This window comes from Papaver somniferum, chromosome 6 (genome assembly GCF_003573695.1).
Source record: "Papaver somniferum cultivar HN1 chromosome 6, ASM357369v1, whole genome shotgun sequence".
In the NCBI taxonomy this organism is placed as follows: Eukaryota; Viridiplantae; Streptophyta; class Magnoliopsida; order Ranunculales; family Papaveraceae; genus Papaver; species Papaver somniferum.
The window spans coordinates 147,156,500-147,176,762 of record NC_039363.1 but is presented as its reverse complement, the minus strand read 5'-3'; the positions used below and the strand labels follow the sequence as shown (position 1 = coordinate 147,176,762).

Sequence of the window (20,263 nt, the reverse complement as noted above, 5' to 3'; positions counted from 1 at the left end):
TTTTCTTGTTAGCATCAGCTATTAAGCCTTTGTCCCATATCTCCTTAAATGTTCTGGATGGAAGGGTTGCTCGTGCTTATCTATCTATACTGATACAAAAATTAGATCACACTATCGCAAGATGTATTTTCTTACGTAGCCTCGACTTCGTTAATACTCAATGTTTGCATTTTCATAGGTAAAACGTGAATATATGCAAGCAAATGTAACTCGGTAACTTTTTTTAATGATATTGCAATTTTGATTACTTTTTTGGTACTCGTTGCCTCACACTAATTTCTTCTTTTTTACATTCTAACCTCGCTGGCATAGTTTATCAGATTTAGGTATTACTTCTGAAGCAGGAATAGATGATCCCCATCTCGAATTACGCTTATATCATCTATTTCAGCATTTTCTCTGTTGACGACTTTTACAGGATGGTAGCCTGGAAACTTTTGACCTGCAGTTTAAGAAGACCAGTGTGACACAAGTCAGTGCAGGTAAGATTTATGTTTGATTTCTCTATTTTAATCCTAGCTCAAGGTTTGAGATATTTAGGGTCCATGTTTTCCTAATCCTTTACTTTTATGTATTTCAAGTTATCCTTGATACATAATGATTAACTTTGAAATTTGTTCAGGTCTCATCAATTTTTTGATGTCAAACTAAGCTTACCAGCAATTGACAATAGCTCCTCTAGCGTAGCACGCAAGTTTATCAACTTCCCGAATTGATTTTCTGATGTATTGTGCTTTCCAATAGTAAAATGAATCGTAACTCTTCTGCTATTGTGCGCTACGGTTTTTCCAACGCTGCCTGATTTAGATTCTGTTGCAATCTTGCTGCAATTGCCAAAACTAGTCTTCCAGTTCATTTTATCATTGCTTTGGTTGGCGCTAGCAAATCTTTGCTGGAGTTCATTTTATGTTTCTTACTCAATTCTTTATATCATTATGTGTATTCTTTATATCCCAATTTCCCCGAAAATATCTCCTGCGACTGCTCTTCCATGAACCTATACCATTTTACTTGTAGAATTAGTTTCTTACTCAATTCTTTATATCATTATGTGTATTCTGCGAAGATTACACACGTACCTTGGCACAACCATTGGTAGATGCTATAAATTCCTGTGAACAAGCCAAAAAATAGAAACAACCAACTTAAATGTTGCATTACCAACCAGATTGACCATAGTTGTCATTCTCAAGGAAATGCACTGCTTTGTACTTAGTACTTACTGTATAGGGAAAATTTAGGTTCTCTTACCACAGCGCCTGAAACTAGTATATACATATTTGTTGGAGTCTCATTCTGCAGAATCACATCTTCCTTTGGTGGAAAATACTCGGCTTCCACTTCTGAGACCTTTCCAAGGTAGAAACTATTGGATCAATAATTTGTGTTATGAAGTTGGTACTAATGAGTGCATAAGTATAAACAACTGTTCGATTTACTACCTTGCGTGAATCATGAATCATATATAGCGATAAAATACAATATTTGAAACAGGATCAGTGGGCAGCTAACATGAAAATGAAAATAAATTACACTATAAAATAAGGAATTTGCAAATTTAATGAGGTGGTTAAAGTAGTACCAGTTGTAAAAGGAAATCGCTGGAAACCCCTTGGAAAAGATCAACCTTTTGAACAATAGGTAAGAAGAGGTTCTGGGCAATAGCTGACCGAATGGCTCTTGGTAGTCCATTCAATGTTTCGTTCTGTTTTAAGTCTTCTGTTTTGAACTTGAGGCATATGTGCGACAGCATTTGGTCACGTATTTGTGGCGGCAGCTGATTCCGCGCAGAAAATTCAGAAGCAGCTTGGATCATATCTCTCTGCAGCATTAAATTGAAGCAGCTTAATATTGAAGTAAAAATTAAAGTATACAATAGCTATACTTTGTATAGCAGAAACTACTGGTGTAGTGCAGGGTCCAGTACCAGACTTGGTATCACAAGTAGGTAAGCATTGTCCATCAGCCTCATAAGACTATCTTTCTATTACTGGTTCATTTATAATACCATCTCTACTTAATGAGTAGTATACTTAAACACAGTTCAAAGCAGTTACAGTGGAAGAGGGCTTACAAAATTTCTGGTCCGGCTCGTTCCGTGAACAACAAGGTTTGTCATGTTTCCAATGAGGTAAGCTGTTAATCCCAAGTTGAAAAACATGTAGACAATATCAAACAACATCTCTCTAGGGTTTTCAGCATGCAAGTCCCCATAACCTGTTGTAGTTAGTGTTGTAATGGACCAATATATTGCAGTTACATATCTGTTCCAAAGACTCTCTTCTTTGAAGTTTGGCATAACAGCACCTATCCAAGTTTTCCTTGGATCTGGGTATCTGTCTGCTATCAGATAGTTAAAGCATCCACCACAATGCACTGCAAAAAGAGTCACCTGTACCATAGCATGAATGTAAGTGCAGTCTACATAGATACGATAGGACTAACTACTAGTGGCAATGAGGGAGGCATAACAATGGATTGAAAAAGCTTACTGAGATAAGCTTTGTGCAGCGCGTCCAGAAATAGTTGAACCGAATGTCCTTCTCGACTCTGAAGGAAATCAAACCGGCTAAGTGAATATTGTTGTTTTTCAATTGAAACAATTTTAAAAGAATTGAGAAACCGAAGGCATAGATATGAATCTGTGGTGAACCTTGCAAACAAGGAGCTGACCCGTCTGAGACGCCACAGTCGGAGCATATTAAGCGCTTTAAAACCTAGGCCACTGCTGTGTTCGGTGAAGAGAAGGCTGAGAGGTTGAAATGGAGCTGTTGAGCAGAAGTCGAAAATAAACCAGGTCGATATGTACCTATGGTGGACCCAGAACATTACACATGCAGAAAACAAAATCAGTCTTAGTGGGTTTTTCATTTTCTTGCATTTAATCACTATGTTGGTAATGTCATATCGCTTATTTACCTTGTTGCAATTTTCTTTGGATCATCGATCAGAAGATATGATCGGCGGTCCAGGTATGCAACAAAGAAGGTGAGAAAGATATCAATGGCAAAGAAACCATTGACAATGTTGTCAATGATGAATAGCGTGCCTTGCTTATATGTCAGAAATGCAAATTGACATGGGCTTATCCAGGATGAGTACACAACCAGAAATATGAGAAACATCTCCCAAGCCCTGAAATGAAGAAGAAAACATGATGAATTAGATAGTTGGTTTTTAGAGAATGTTCCATTCCTTGAATTTCCTGAAGATTATTACAGCTGTAAATTGCCTTCAAAAGGATCATCTCCTGTAACGAGGACTGAAAGGAGAGACAATATACTGCCTTAGCTTGGTTGTCTGGTTTATCCTTGCTCCAAGTGATGGCAAGAGATCAGTAGAGAAGAAGCTGTGACTATTGCTTTCCATTTGAAAACCGTCGTTACAGAACCGACGTAAGAAGGCTTTTGCACAGGAAAATGACATCATGATGGCTCAATTTGTTAAAACCTACTGCTGCTACAGTAGAGTAGGCTGTAAAAACTTTCATGGGTCAAGGCCTTGGAGAGCAGTATAAATAGCAAAACTTTGGAGACACGGGTTTTAGTCAACTTCTTTTGTAAAGGTTTAATAAGATGCCAATTGCAACAGAACTAAGCTGCTGGAAAAAGATGAAGAGAAGAAAGGAAAAGACAGTTTTTCTTTGTTTGAACAAAAAACAAAAGAGGGACAGAAAGGAAATACAGCAGAAGAAAGAAAAGTGAGACAACTGACTCACAGATGGGAAGGGTTCTGAAAGTGGCAGACATGAGGTTCGTATACAATGTAAATTGCAGAGATTTGGAGAAAGTGAAATTTTACAGAGGGTGGTGGTGGTATGTGGTTGGAATTCCATCATCTGCATCAGTGGTTTTATGAAATGAAAGAATAGAAAGCCTTCTTAGCTTAGATAACAAGAAAAATTAGCCTTGTCATCTCTAATTCCAAAATAAACCAGGCAAGTGCTATTTTGACCGAAGATGATTGGATTAGTGGATGCCAGATGGACCAATAACATTCGATTTTTGAGGGAGAAAAGGTACTACTTTTACCAAGCTTTTCCCATATTCTGTCTCTTGTTGTTTAAACTAGTATTTGCTTATGAGAGTCAATCAAGAACAAAACTAGGTGTCCACATTTCACATCATATGAACCAAACCATAGTTTTCTTCTTAGAGATTGGTAAATTAAGATAGTAACAAAATGCGTTAGACAGAAAAAGAACAGAGAATTCAGCAAGGGAAAAAATCTGTGGCCAACGAAATAGTATTACCAACACGCAGTGGATGCTAAAAGCCAAACCTTTTCACATAAACATTTCAGTAGATACAGATATAGCTGGTGGTTGCTTTATCTCTTCAGCTTGGTCCAGATTGGTTTCTTGTGATGAAGTTTAATTGTTTAGATTTGGATGATCTAAAAGTGTCTCCTATATCATCATTTGGATGAAAGTTAAAGCCATGGATGGATGACATATAAGTGACGGAAAGAAGTTTCTTAACCTATATGAAAATTATCACCTTCCTCCTAGAAAAATAGAAGTAGATATATTGTTCTCATAAGTTAACATTGAAAATAGGAACAGTTTTAAAAGTAGGTGAAAGAAACCTCAGAAAAGTTTCCAGTGATTCACATGTAGAAGGGTCAGTCTTTAAAACCCGAAAAGAAAAGTAAGGCAGAGTCACTTGAATATTTTCAAGAGACTCTCAAAAAGTGTCAGATTTAGATCCACCTGTCTGACATTTATCTGAAGATAAAATCTCTAAGGGAGATCTGAATTGGAAAACCAGGATTTGAAAGTGTCTGGGTATAATCTTGTTTTGTTTGTTTGCTTGAAAACAAAGTGATTGGTCTTAGTTTTAGCATTCACTCATGGAATTGTCAAGTCATAGATGTTCATGCAAGTGAATTTTAGTTAATATGGTGTTTGGCTATAGGTAAAAACTTCTATTAGAATATAGTCATCAACATAGTACTGAATGTTACTTTAAGGTATGATATCAATTTTACCAAGCATGCTGTTTTGTTTTCGATAACTGTCTGTGCGCGACCTTAGTGGATTGATTTTGGTTGATCAGAATATGAGGGCCACTAGATACGTTTCTAGATGTCAAATATGTCAGATAGATCTTCTTACAGAAGTTGGATCTTCTTGAACCACACATGGAGTTCATGGAATGGAGACCCTACACGCAGTAAGTAATCGGTCTAATGAGGTAGTCGGTTGACGTGGCAAAGAGCACGTGCGTCACGTTCGTTTGAGTTGGCAAAGTTAGGTGTACAGCCAAAAAGAAGTTTCACATTATTGAGCTGTAAAGTTTCGGATTACTTATTCTAATTGAAATGTGATTTTGGATGGCAAGTCGAACCCGTTGAAGCTGAAAGTGAGAGGAGCTCTTTGGACCTTGTAAAGATGATAAGGGCGGTGAACGTAGTTCAGGGCGGGTCTAAGTAAATGAGCTTTAGTTAAGGGATCTGCTTAGTTTAGGAATATTCCTAACGGCTATCCTGTCAGTTTTTCATGAGCCACTTTGAAGTTTGAACTAATCGAGGGATCGCCTTTTGTTGCCCATGATTTTATAATAATTAAGTAAAATACCATCATGAAAGCAGTTCACTGGTTATGAAATTTGGATGTATATCAACCATAAAAATCACCCTTTATGTCTGTCTTTTATACTGATCAGAAATTACCACTAATTTCTATACCCTTTTCTTGTTCTATGTGTCTATAACAGGAGGCGATCTAATGACAAGAATTATGTGCAGGCATGAATGATATCCTTTGTCATACAAAATATCATGTTTATGGACTTGATTATTAGTTCAGATCCATAAGATGATTTGCTTGAAAGCATCTATGGAAGAACAGCAAATAGGAAAACAGGAATCTCCAGGTAGCCCACAGAAAGGTGTGAACAGTGCTGTAAGTATCAGTAGCTTCCTTTATAATGAAAAAAGTGCTGAATACTTGAAGTATAGGTCCCCATTTGGGTCTGATAACTTTGTGGTTTCAGTTGGTTCTGGTCAGAGTTGTCCTGAAACAGAACTGTTGGAGAGATACAATAACCCTTTTCACTTCCTGGAGACATAGGAAATGACGTGGAAAATTCATTATCAGATCAGTCTCTCTCTCATCAATTGATTCATGGTGGGAGGTTGGTTCAGTTTGGATAGATAGATATGTTTGTATTCACGAGTATCTGTGTGAGGGAGAAAGTTTACCCCAAGTCACATGCAAATGAAAGTTGCAGTTATGAGTTATGTTCCGGTTCTTTTAACTTTTTTTTTTCTGTTTGTTTATTTTTGGTAATCAGACGGCCTAAAAACTGACTTGTGACCCACTCTTTGGCATGGAAACAAATCAGAACCATACAGTACAATGCATTGAAATACAGGTTCTACTCAAAACGGAACAATACAAGCATCCATTTCCAAGGAGGGAGCCAAACTATACTGAATTGAGTTAGAAATCCAAGGCCAAAGTTCCCACTTGATTGTGTTTTACTCTCACGTCACGTGGGATATTTAGATGAACTTTTACAAGTTGGTGATCATAAGCCAAATCTTGATCGACTATAAATGAGAAAGTATCTAAAACAGGGTTTTGTGGTCCTCCTGTACTACAACACTATCAGGATGATGGTCCATTTTCTTACTTGGACCTAAAAATAACAGAACTAATTCGGTCCCTAAGGCTTGACAAATTTTTGGAAAGATTTGCTTAATAAGGTATCATCATATACTTTGTAAAGTAAATCTGAATTGGGTTTCATTTGGTACTACTACTTATCTTTTCCATTTTCTTGCAAGATTCTTTTGACATGTACTAGTAGCCAGTTGGTGGTGGGTCTGTTAGGGTCCCGGATTAGGCAGATTGCCATCGTTATTTCATTTCTACGCTGGCTCATAGAGCCTGTTGTTTTGGGGAAAATGAAAACCATTCATGTAAACCATCTTCCGAAATTTGTAACCATCCTAATTCCAACAGTGAAAAAGATAGTACACTGCATATAACTTTGAGATTACAAAAGAACATATTGTAACCATCCTAATTCCAACGATGAAAAAGATGGTACACTGCATATAACTTTGAAATTACAAAAGAACATAAACTAATCAATTGGAGAGAGATGGTGGCATTAACCCGGAAAGAAGTGACCCAAAAATGATTTGGCCTAAAGATTCAGGATAGGTCGGTCCGCCCAAAGATTTTCCAACCCAATAGTAGAATCCAGAAAGCAAAGCAAAAAAACGGCTCCATAGACGGTACATAATGGAAATGTGCAACGACGTAATAAGTATCTTGTAGATCTAAAGGTAGACTCGAGTGAGTGGGTGGGGCGGGGGTGGGGGGCACTTAAACTAGGATCTTGCACAGTTTTTTAAAAAATCAAATTTCTAAAATTACATAAACACGATTATTTTATAAAAAAAATTCTAAGATGGTGTTCTTTTCTCCCAATCATGATTACATTAAATTGGTATTCTTAAAAATAATTAATTATGCCATTACATAACTTTGATTATGAAAATTATGTAATTAGATTTATTTTATTTTTTTGATTTAGGGATTTGATAATATTTTGGGTTATATATAAAAATTGTTTAAAATTTTATGGATTATGTTAATAATTATAAGAACATGTTTGGTTAAATTAATGACTTATTTTATGCGGGTTATAGTTAATAAAAGCATGGGTTACATTTAAGAGAAGCCATAATTAATTAATTAAAAATGTAGTTCAAGAAATATCCCCTTGTTTGATGATATAGGTCATCTATAAACGGGACAATTTAAAAAGAATATGTCATCTATTTAGGGACAGATAGTACTATGAATGTAGACAGTTCAATTTGAGAATTTGGACTCGGTGTCACCACACACACAAAAAAAAAAAAGAGTTTGATCCGCGTAATTCAAAAGTTGTTAACGTCTTAGTTAAAGTTATGCTGCTGGAAAAGCTGAGAAACAGATAAACTGATATTATATTGAAGAAGAAAAAGATATTACACCGAGTTTTTTTACAAGCCTATTTAAGGCTAATGATTTAGGCAATAACAATACAACAGACACACATGCTAACCACACGAACTATATTGGTCAACTCAACATTGACTACTGTTGACTTGACACACACATCTGACACAGACACACAGTGTCTAACAGACTCCCTCAAACTGTTATAAGGAGACTGACTATTTGCAGTTTGGAAAAACAGAAAAAGACGAAAAAATTTGATACAGACACACACACATCTGACAAAAGAAAGTACTCTAAACATCTGATACAGAAGATTGTAACTTTGTGTCCATCAATGACTGCAACAATCTGGAAAAAGTAGGAAAACAGAGACCCTTGGTGAAGATATCAACTAATTGGTCTTCACTTGGCATATGTTGTAGCTCCACAAAAACTTGGTCCACCAATCCTATGATAGTATGATATTGAATCTCTATGTGTATTGTCACACAAAAACATTGTTGGTGTAAAAATAGAAACATGTAACCCATAAAGTAAATCAGCAAGACATTTTAACTCTGCAGAAGCAACAAAAATACATTTATATTCCGCTTCAGTTGATGACTTAGAAACAGTAGGCTGCTTCTTAGAGGACCAAGAGACCAAATTTAATCCAAGAAATACTGCATAACCTGATGTAGACCTCCTTTGTATATGGACATCTTGCCCAATCTGAAGCTGTATAAGCCTTCAAATGTTGTAAAGTATCTTTTCTTAAAGTAACACCTAAACCAATTGTATCCTCAAATATCTGAGTATTCTCTTCACCAACTGTAAGTGAACATTTATTGGTGAATGCATAAATTAAGACACATGGTTTACTCCAAAACAAATATCTGTCCTGGTAATTGTTAAATGTTGCAAGCTACCTACAATTGTTATGTACTCACTAGCATTCTCCAATTTAGTTCCATCATGAATTGAAACCTTTGCACCTTTGACAATTGGTGTATCACAAGGTTTACTATCTACCATATTTTCTTTTGACGGTAACTCAAATGTATACTTTTTCTGTATCTGTAAGATAGAATATGAGTTTCCAATAGCTACAATACCCAAAAAATAATCCAAATCCCCTAATTATTTCATGGAAAATTATGTCTTGAGAGAAGCAATCAGAGCATAAATTATTACAGGTGAACTACCAGTTCACAAAATATCATCAACATATAATAACAGAACAAGCATCCCATGTTGAGAAGAGAACACAAACATTGAATTATCAGAAACTGACTTCTTGAACCCATAAGAACAGAGAAAAGAGCTAAATCTATGAAATCAAGATCTAAGAGCTTGTTTCGGTCCATACAAACTTTTCTTAAAATGTCAAACATAGTTTGTAGGATAATCAGGATGAATGAAACCTTGTGGTTGTGACATATAAACATCTTCATCTAAAAATCCATGAAGAAAAGCATTACTCACGTCTAACTGCCTGCTTTGCCAACTATATGCAATAGCGAGACACAAAACAACTCTTACAGTACTACTCTTCACAACTGGACTGAAAGTCTCATAAAATCAATCCCATCCTGCTGATCATAACTAAAAATGCGGGGGTACAACAACCTCAGCCAGTATTTCGATTAGCAATTTGTATGGACTAAATGCAATATACTTTCTAGAGAATCAACTAGACAGTCAGACTCAGTCTAGAGAAAAGTATATCGAGGAGTTAATATCTCAATCTCTTGATTTGATCTTTACTCAAGCAAATAGAAATCTGCGAGTTTATATCGAATATACAAGGATAAAAACTCGGATGGTACCAAAGACCAATATCCAAGGATCAATCAATTTCCAATCAACAACCAAAGGTTGGATTCCACAATTGATCGATACAACGCACAACCTGTGATATTTCAATTGTATAACAAAATATAATGCGGAAGAGAAATAACACATACACCAGAGGTTTTGTTAACGAGGAAACCACAAATGCAGAAAAACCCCGAGACTTATTCCATATTGAACACTACACTGTATTAAGCCGCTACAGACACTAGCCTACTACAAACTAACTTCGGTCTGGACTATAGTTCAACCCTAATCAATCTCACACTGATTCAAGGTACAGTTTCGCTCCTTACGTCTCTGATCCCAGCAGGATACTACGCACTTGATTCCCTTAGCTGATCTCACCCACAACTAAGAGTTGTTACGACCCAAAGTCGAAGACTTGATAAACCAATCTGTCTCACACAGAAAAGTCTATAGAATTGAATAAATCTGTCTCCCACAGCAATGCCCAAGAGTTTTTGTTCTGTATTTTGATAAATCAAGGTGAACATGAACTAATTGATAAACCAGACTTATATTCCCGAAGAACAACCTAGTATTATGAATCACCTCACAATAATCTAAATCGTATGGTAGCGAAACTAGATATTGTGGAATCACAAACGATGAGACGAAGATGTTTGTGATTCTTTTTATCTTTTCCTATCGGAGATATAATCTCAAGCCAATTATTCAATTGAACTCGTATGATAGAAAATGAAAAGATCAGATCGCTCAACTACAAGAAAAGTAGTTTCGTCTGGCTTCACAATCCCAATGAAGTGTTTCAGTCGTTAACCTACAGGGTCTCGAGAAGAAACCTAAGGTTAAAGGAGAATCGAATCTATCAAACCAACTAGTATCACACAAGAGGTGTGGGGATTAGTTTTTTCAGATGCTAGATGTCTTCTTTATATGGTTTTTAAATCAGGGTTTGCAATCTAAGTTACCTTGGTACAAAGCATTCAATATTCACCGTTAGATGAAAACCTGATTCAACCAAGCTAATATCTTTCAACCGTTAGATCGAAACTTAGCTTGTCACAAACACAAATGAAATGCATTCATTTATGTTTGAGTAACCGTACCTAAACGTGTACACTTAGTTGGTTCACAAATAGCTAACCAATGGTTAGCCATATGAGCACTTTTATATTAACCGTATTCATCTTTCTCATAACTAGTTCAAATGACTCATAAGAACTAGTTGAAGAGTTGTTTAATTGCTTAGGTCTTTATTCATAGACACAATTTAAACAAAATCGGGCCACTTGAATCAATTCATGAACAATATAGCCACGGTTTGCAAAGATTGCATTCCTTATAATTTATTGTTTTAAGTTCATGAACTACCGATTTGAGATATCACCAGCATGAGTACGCGTACCTTAGTTACCGGATTTGAGTTTACAAACTCAGCAGGAATTTTCGGTTCGAAAAATTCCGTGAGTACGCGTACCTAAGGTGACTGGTTTACTAGTTTGAAAACTTACAAACTCCAGCAGAAATTTTCAGTATGAAAACTTCCGTGGGTACGCGTACTCAACCTGTCTCCTTCACCAATACCGCATGCACACATATGCACGCACTTGGCTTTAGACACATGGATTTATACACTAATGTGCGAACACACTATATATGCTTATATCCATAGACGGTAATCTAACCTCCACATTTCAATCATTGAAACATTCTTCTATAATGTTATAACAATCGTTATTCACGACTATCGTCATCAAAGATATTTTCAAGATTGAAACGTCATCATGAATTTCGTCACGGGTAAAGATGAAAATGGTTAAAGTGAAGCTTACCAACACATATTTCGAGAAAAAGATAGGCGAGTAAACTCGGCTAGAAATAACAAATGTGTATGTATGAAAACTATCATACTTATACGACTTTGTCTCAAGTGTAGGAGATAGAACAGACTTTTGAGTGATAGATAAGTTCAAGTCTCCACATACCTTTCAGTCGGATGAAGTTCCACCGGTTCCTCGAGTAGTTCTTCGTCTTCGTAAGATGATCGCCATGGAGTATGGAGCTTCAACTACACTTGACTATCCTAAACCGAGACTTAGTCAATTCATATAGTTTTCATGACTAATATTGACAAACATGCTTGAGATAACAACACATGCGAGTTCGACCGAGCAATGCTCTAACGATAACCTTTTACAACTAGTCTAGATTTGAACCTATCAATTGTACCACCTGAATTTTGCTTAATTTTTTATACCCATTTTGATCCTAAAATGTTCATATGTGGTTCTGGTGCTACATAATCCCAAGTGTCACTATCTCTTAAAGCAGTGTATTCATCTTTCATGGACACTTTCCATTTAGGATCAGTCATTGCTTGCTTAAAATCTTAGGTTCATAAACTGTAGTTAATAAAATTTCATATGCAGAACAAAAAAAGGATATTTGATGGAAATATGGGAAACATGATCAGGAAAAAGGTTAGGTTTTGAAATTCCTCTATGTGCTCTAGTAACCACAGTGTTACTAGTAGTGACATTATCAGAAACATAAGTAACTTGAATAGGTAAAAAATCAAAAGCAGAAGAAAGATCAACAGGTGAGGAACCTGAAGATGTTGATACAACACGATTCGAGAAATAAATTTGAGACTCATCAAAAATGATATTCTTAATATATAAGACTTCTTAGAAATATGATTATAGCAATATATCCCTTATGCAACAGGCTGTATCCTAGAAAAATGCATTTTACAGACTTTGGAGAGAGTTTATCAGCTCTTGAGTGATCTCAATGAGGATAACAAATTGTACCAAAAACCTTTAAAAAAGAATAATATGGGACCACACTGAAAAGAACTTCAAATGGTGATTTGTGATCTAAAATCCTAGTTGGTGTTGGGTTTATAAGATAATAGCAGTAACATAAGCATCATATCACATTTTTTTAGGACAAAAAGCGTTAAATAACAGAGTGTTTTCCATATCAGTAATGTGTGTATGCTTCCTCTCAGCGAGAACATTATGTTCTAGTGTTTTGGGACATGATATCCTAATAAGAATACCACCTTTCTTAAGAATAGTTTTGAAAACACCCTTAACAAGTTTCTCTGCATCATCAACTTGATAAGTAATTATTTTTTTTTGAAAACTGATTCTCAGTGTGAGTCTTAAAATGAGTAAGACATCGAGCAACATCTGTTTTAAGTTCCATTGGATAAACCCAATGGAATATACAAAAATCATCTATAAAAACAATGTAATATTTATATCCATTTAAAGAAGGAATAGTGGGACCCCAAACATCACAATGACTTAGTGATGGTGGTTTTTGTTCATGAGAAGGAGATAACTGAAATGACAATTTCTTACTTTTAGCTAACTGACACGGATGACATAAGGTAGAAGACTGAGGAGAAGATAAGACAACTTTTTTTAGTGGAGTGCAATTTTTGAACAATATGAATAGATGGATGGCCTAGTCTATCATGCCAGACTTGAGAAGGAGTCTAAAAAGATGTAGGTAATGAAATAGGTGTTTTTAAAGACATGAAAGATTTGTGAATATGATACAAATTATTAACTACAGTTCCATGAACAAGCAAAGCATCTGTAAGTAAATCTCTAATATCATAACCATAAGGATAAAATTTAAAATAACAAGAATTATCCCTTGTAAATTTAGCAACTGAGAGTAAATTATGCTTCATATCTGGAATCAAAAGAACAGTGTTTGAGTCTAGAACTAGTTTTAGGTGTTTAAATAATAGATGTTCCAGTAGAAGTAATTTGTAGAGACTTACCATTGCCAACTTGAACCTTCTCCTTTCCCCTCTAATTAGAAGATTTGTACAGAAGACCCCCATCTCCAGTCATATATGCAGTTGCACCAGAATCAGCAAGCCATTGTAGATCTCAGATGTTGAAGGTGCAGAAAAATTTATATCTTCACTCACAGTAATAAAAGCATGATGTTGTTGGGTTACATTCCCTGAGCCATTTTCTTATGTAAATGGTGGAGGATAATACATAAAGTGGCACCTACTAGCATAATGTCCTCTCTTTTTACATATTTGACATTCAAATTGTGAGTAATCCCTTCTCCCATTTGTATTACCAGAAAAAGTAGCATAATACCCATTAGGCTTAAGATTTTGAGCATTCTTGTTATTATTAGAATTACCATTTCCTGAATTCTTGTTGTTAGAGGATAGCTCGGTTGAACTCACCAAGCATTGGTATGTCAAGTTTGGTTGTCATATTTTAGTATCAAAACTCATCTAGAGTCGGTTGATTAAATACTAGAGTCAACTTCGTGTAGGTTAGACTATAAAGTCTAGAAATTTTGAGACATACAAGTATTACTATGAAAACCTGAAGAATATGAAGAAGTAACGAACTACAATGATGACATCATCCTTCCATTTGAGGTTAGTAATATTGACTTGAACTGTTTCATTCTTAACGAATCTTTCAAGTCGTGCTATATGAAAAACATAACATGCGAAGCTGTATATACTGTACATATTGTATATAATATCTAGTGTAGAGACATGATCATAATAGTATGGTCATAGTGTTAAGGAATGATATTACGAAGTATAACACTTATCTTTTGAACTTCGTAGATATGACATCGACATAATCTTGCATACAGTTTTATGATTATGTGTATGGGTGTATGGTGAAGATGTTATCCTAGGAAACAATTATTTTACATTTGTTAATTTAAAGGAAGTACATTCATGAACTTGTCTCGTGAATCGAAAGGGAAATAAATAGGTATATTGGTCCGGCTGTTAATTGCATATTTTTTGGATGACCAATATGTGTGAGTTGGTAGAACCCATCCTAACTCAGGTTATGTATCTTGGTATAACCGATCACAATACCTAGACTTATGATTTGATATGTCCGGTCCTGGTAATTGGTGTAAACGATCTTAATTAATCACCATGAGATGGTATGATCGATCCTTGTAATTGGTGTGACCGATTCGGGTAATTGGTGTGACCGATCATAAGTGTTGTGTGACCGATCCTTGTAATTGGTATAACTGATCCTAGTGACTGGTATGACCGACCACAAATAGATACAACGTGTAGATGGAACCGATCCTAGTGACTGGTATGACCGATCACAAGTAGGTACCATGTTTAGGTAGAACTGATCCTAGTGATTTGTATAACCAATCCGAACCCATGTATACGACTTGGAAGGACCGATCATAACTAACCATAGCGACTTGGTATGACCAATCAAATAGTAGTCTTGGATTACTGGTAAACCAATTCTAAACTTGTTTGGAAGTATGGTAGAACCGATTCCAAGAAGCAAATCCATGTGAATACGAAATAAGGATTTGCAGTGAAAAGATATCAACAACTTTGAACACGATCAGTAACTCTTATCATTTATTTTTCAAAGATATTCCTTGGTACTCAAGGTGATCCTGTGCAGAAACAAATTAAGAATCTTTAAATTAAGGTTTTTGGTTTTATATGCTTTAATTACCAGTAATTAATGCATAGCTCTAGAAAATAAAAATTAGTTATGTGTATTTACTAATTGGAGATTTTCTATGAGAGATTTCGGGAATATTGGACAAGCATTTATTGGAATTAGGAAAACCGAATTTGGGCATTTATTGCATATCTTGAGTATATATTCGGTTTTGGAAATTCCTTGGTGTCCAAACATCCTTGGTTTATAAATACCCAAGTTTGCATTTCTAGTAAACCATCCTAAGAGCCAGGCAAACTTCATTTCTTGTTGTTTCTGGTGGAGCGGTCTATTCGGAGAGGAAAATATCCTAATTAGGTGAAATCTCTTACGGACGCTCGTTTAAAAACTTCTGTTGGATCATGAATCTCTACGAGTACCGTTGGTGGGAAACTAGATAATTACAGTGTTATTAGTTTTCGATTTGATTTGATTGACTAGCGGTTGTTGAAACTTTGATTGCACCTAGTTTGTTTATTCTTGAGAATCTTCTCTTCTGATATAAGATTCACTCAGACTAGATCAAAGTATCGATGGGATCTTTAGAACTGTTATTAGATCTAAAGACATCTTATGATAATCCATTTTTAACAGACTCAGTTCTGTGCATGATTGATCACAAGAGATTCAAGTGGTGTTATGCAGGTATTTGAAGGAAATAGAAGATTTGAAGACGAAGAAGAATTCTTATTAGTTTTCGTATCTTATGGATTTAGTGCACAAACTTGATCGGATGGGATCCAATTAGAATCAGTTTATATTTGATAGATCTGATTGATTAGTTGCATGAGACCGACATTCTCTATATTTCTCTTTGATATCTATATTGGTTGAGTGCGAATCTATACTTGACTATTTCAGTAGTTATAGTTTAGATTGATCAAACCAGACAAAGAAGTTTATTAGATTAAACATAAGAGCCTTTGTCCACGACTCATCTATTTCTTCTAGCAAGATTGATTAGAGTGGTTACCAAACATATTCTTCCTTTGTTGTTTGGAATACGATCCAAAGGACTTGCTATTCACGTGCGTGACTCTAGAAGTCGAAGGCGCATGGATACCGAGGGAACTAAGTAACTAGGGATTGTCTGCCTGGTCTCAACTACACGAAGTTGGTATTAGATTTTGTATAGCGGCTTAATTCTAAGAGTATTCTAAACTGGACTAGGTCCCGGGATTTTTCTGCATTTGCGGTTTCCTCGTTAACAAAATCTTGATGTGCCATTTACTTTACTTTTACGCATTATAATTATTTTATTATAATTAAAGTAAATTGCACTTGTACGTTAATTCCTAATCACTTGATATTGATCCTATATTAAATCGGTTTCGGACCATAACTATTATTAAGTGAATATCAAGTTGTCGTATTGACTCGACTTTGTCCATAGACGATTACACTTGGTATCGGACTTATAGATCGAAATAAAAAGATTATGGTGTATTTGGGTACCCTTGTGTTTTCAATTGGTATTAAAGCGGGCAAACACGAAAAGATATAAAAATCTGTGTTTGGTGCGATCCAACCTATAAGAATTGAATCTAATGTTTGATTCAGTTAACGTAATTGCAAGATTTGATAGTATCAAAGGCCCGGGGTGAAAGACACGAATGAAGTATATAATACTCTTGTTGACCTACATAATTCCTTGGATATCATAGAATTGTATCTCATGGTAAGATTTACTAACAAGTTTAGTAGAACAGATACAATTTTCTATGTGATATGTTTTATCTTGAAAATGCATAAGATTCCTTCTGAGATTTTTCTATGTATGAACTATGACTATTATGAAAATCTGGGATCTTAAATATATTTTGGATTTGTTACCCAAATATATATATATGTACATTTTCAGATCTAAAATTGTCAATGTATCGCTGATTAGGTTGCGATTTTGGAATCCTTTTAATTTTGTTAAGGATGATTTTTCGGTTAATAATTCTATTAACCAAGGAGTGGTTCATACACCCCAGAACTGTTTTAATGAAGCAAGTGATCTTTCAAAATATTACTGGATTTGTGATTCTAAAGATATTTTTTTATAAATATCTTGTTATGTTCAACTTTGTCATTGTATACTCTATTGGAAAATTCTTGAGTGAATTTCAAAAGATATTATCAAGTTCTGGTAATTATAGAGTTGAAAAATATTTGGACATGAATATAGAATTGATCCATAATAAAGATCATATACAAGAAAAATCGGCTTTCCAAAAGAAAGACCTTGTTGCGAAATTGGATTTGTTTCCCCACAAACTAATGTTTCTGATTTTTGAAGGATTTCCTAAAACTAGTTATTTCTGAAAACTAATACCTACACTCCCTATAAAAGAATATTATTTTGTAGTTTTCTGGGAGAAATTGTTCGGAACCGAAACTAGGGGTTTTTCATATATCTTCGATATTTTGGAGATATGGGAAAAAGGAAATCAAGAGGAAAAACATCTGAAACCAACAACCTGGAGTTGAATCCATATATTCCTTTTGGTGAAATTGAAAAAAATTAAGTATCCTCACTTGATCAAAGAAAAACACGAACTTACAAACTATGTTGATAGTACATGTTTTGATAAATATCAAGTCCTAAAAGGAGTTAATTTCACTGCTGAAAAGAGATTCGACTTAGATGTTTTAGAAGGTGAATATGTGAAGTTTGTTCAAGACTGAAACTGGGGAAATTTGTTCGGGTTCGAAAAATACTCACTTGATATAGTAAGAATCTTCTATACTAATATTCATAATATTGATCATGAGAATCTTACTTTTAGCACTCTTGTTGGATATATTTTTCATCATGTCAATAGAGATGATTTCAAAGATCATTAAGTACAATTTGAAAGGAAATCACTTGATTACTGGTTTTGAAATTGATCATGATAACATTTCAAAACGTCTCATTAGAAAATATGTTGGATGGAAGAATAGAAGAATGCTAACCAAAGAGGTACCCTTCTACTTAAAAGTTTTCGGTAAGCTTGCAATAAAAACTCTTTTTGATTGCACAAGAGATACATCACAATGGGACATGGAATTTGCTGAGTTTGTATACTTTCTCCTTGGAGAAGACATGCAAATCGATCTATGTAGAATGATTATAAATCAAATGATCAGGATTTCTGAATCCATCACCACCACAACGTCCCAAAGAAATCTTAGATATCCTGTCTCATCACCAATATTTGTGAAAACACAATGGGGAACAATTTTGGAGATGAAAAATTCACTAAAACTGTCTCTCAGGGAATTATCAAGCATATGAGTAAAACTCAAAAAGAAAGAAGAATTGTTGCTTCAACTGCTCGGATCTATAGCAAAGGAGATTTCTTGTTTCATATCTTGCATCTTGGTAGACAATTGAGCTGTATTCAGAAACAGCTAGCCTTCACTGCTCGAGATGATCTAGAAACTCTTCAAGGGATCTTAGAGATCCATGTTGATTTCTTAAAAAGTGAAGAGGACCAAGAGTCAGAACTAGAATGTGATGAGCAGTAGAGAAATAAGGAGTAGCTTATCTTCTTATTTAAGAAAAATAGACTAACCAATTTTTGATTTATTTCATGAATTGTGTAAAGTCTATTTGAATAAAACTACCAATATTATTATTTATGAATAAAATTATTATTTAATAATTTTTGTTTCATGTGATAGTTTACGATTACATAGCCTGTGTGTGAATGCTTATATTTTTGCTATGTGATTTCAGTATATGAGATGTCTGATTTCAGTTTCTATTAACCTTAATATTCGATCTCATATGGTGTAGCCCTTATGATTTGTGTAGCTTTTTTATTTAGCGGGATTAAGTTCTAGCCCATGTTGGTAGGCTTTATCAAAGGATCATAAGGTGTTCCGATTGAAAATCATATGTGAAAAGTCAAACAATATGTTGAATCAATTTATGTTTACATGAGTTGTGTTTAACATAACATATGTGTTTCGGGTTTTCAACTTTTGCTATTGGCACGCATTAGTTAAAACCAATTCAACCTTTCTCTGGTAAAGGTTGCTTTTGTTGTTGTTCTTTTGTTCTTGCGAGAGGATGACAACACAATGGGGGAGAGTTCTTATTTGAACTTGCGCATAGCGATATATCTTTTTGGGGAGTAGTGGCTGCGGAAATTGAGGTAATGATTTTTATTTATTAGTTAATCGTTTTCTTGTTTAAGAAAAGACTGTTTATATTGAATGTATTTTTCTTTTGCTTACCAAAATGTTGGTACAATTGATATGTTCCATTATGTTGTGTATGGATGTTTATGTGATTCAATTGTTTCTGGTTAAGAAAAATTATGTCAATGTATTTGGCTTATTGTTTGGTATCTTTTTTATTGTTGGGTATCAAGTGTTTTTGCTTAACGAAACTCAGTGCAATTGCGGTGTTGTAATGTATATGTTTGTTTCAATTGCTTCCAGTTAAGAAAATAATTGTGCAAGTCAATTTATTTTGGTTTGAATCTATTGTTTTTGGCTTAAAAAAATACGAGATCATTTGTTTATTCCAATTGATTCCGGATAATAGAAACTAAGTTAATTCTGATCTTAGCTAGACTATCAATTGGAGGATTCGATTATTCAAATCTAATCAAATGCCTTGACAAGAAAAACTATTTAACTAACCTGGTATTTGTCTTGTCTAAAGGGAAAGGTCTAAGTTATTGTCTTAATAATTGGAGCCTGATGAGAAAAATAAAGTTAATTCTGATCTTTATTTTGGTCTTATCGAAACAAGCGATTGTACATGCACAATCGGTTCAACAAGGGAATTGAGTATCTTAGTCGAATTGTTGGATTATAAGGAAAATTGCTTCGGACAATTGTTTCCTTGATAAAATATTGAAACTAAATTACTTTTGTAGTTTTTATTTTAATATTGATTATATAAAATGTTATGTGAAATCTTCGTGCTTAACTCTTATAGGTTGTATACAAGTCTTATAGATTTGTAAGATCCTTTCGGTTTGTCCTTTATTTGCTCGAACCTTTGTCATTTTGT

At 34.7% G+C, this 20,263-nt stretch overlaps 1 protein-coding gene across 1 annotated transcript; it reads right to left on the bottom strand.

The window, feature by feature from the left end:
• Window positions 1-143: 143 nt before the first annotated feature.
• On the bottom strand, window positions 144-4,274 carry LOC113289724 (potassium channel KAT3-like). Its single transcript, XM_026539082.1, is given in 11 exon segments — window positions 144-442; window positions 658-909; window positions 911-997; window positions 1,080-1,112; window positions 1,224-1,350; window positions 1,583-1,822; window positions 2,075-2,392; window positions 2,493-2,550; window positions 2,654-2,809; window positions 2,920-3,138; window positions 3,254-4,274. Coding segments are annotated over 11 exon segments (1,719 nt in total). The 5' UTR covers window positions 3,370-4,274; the 3' UTR covers window positions 144-329.
• Window positions 4,275-20,263: the final 15,989 nt, after the last annotated feature.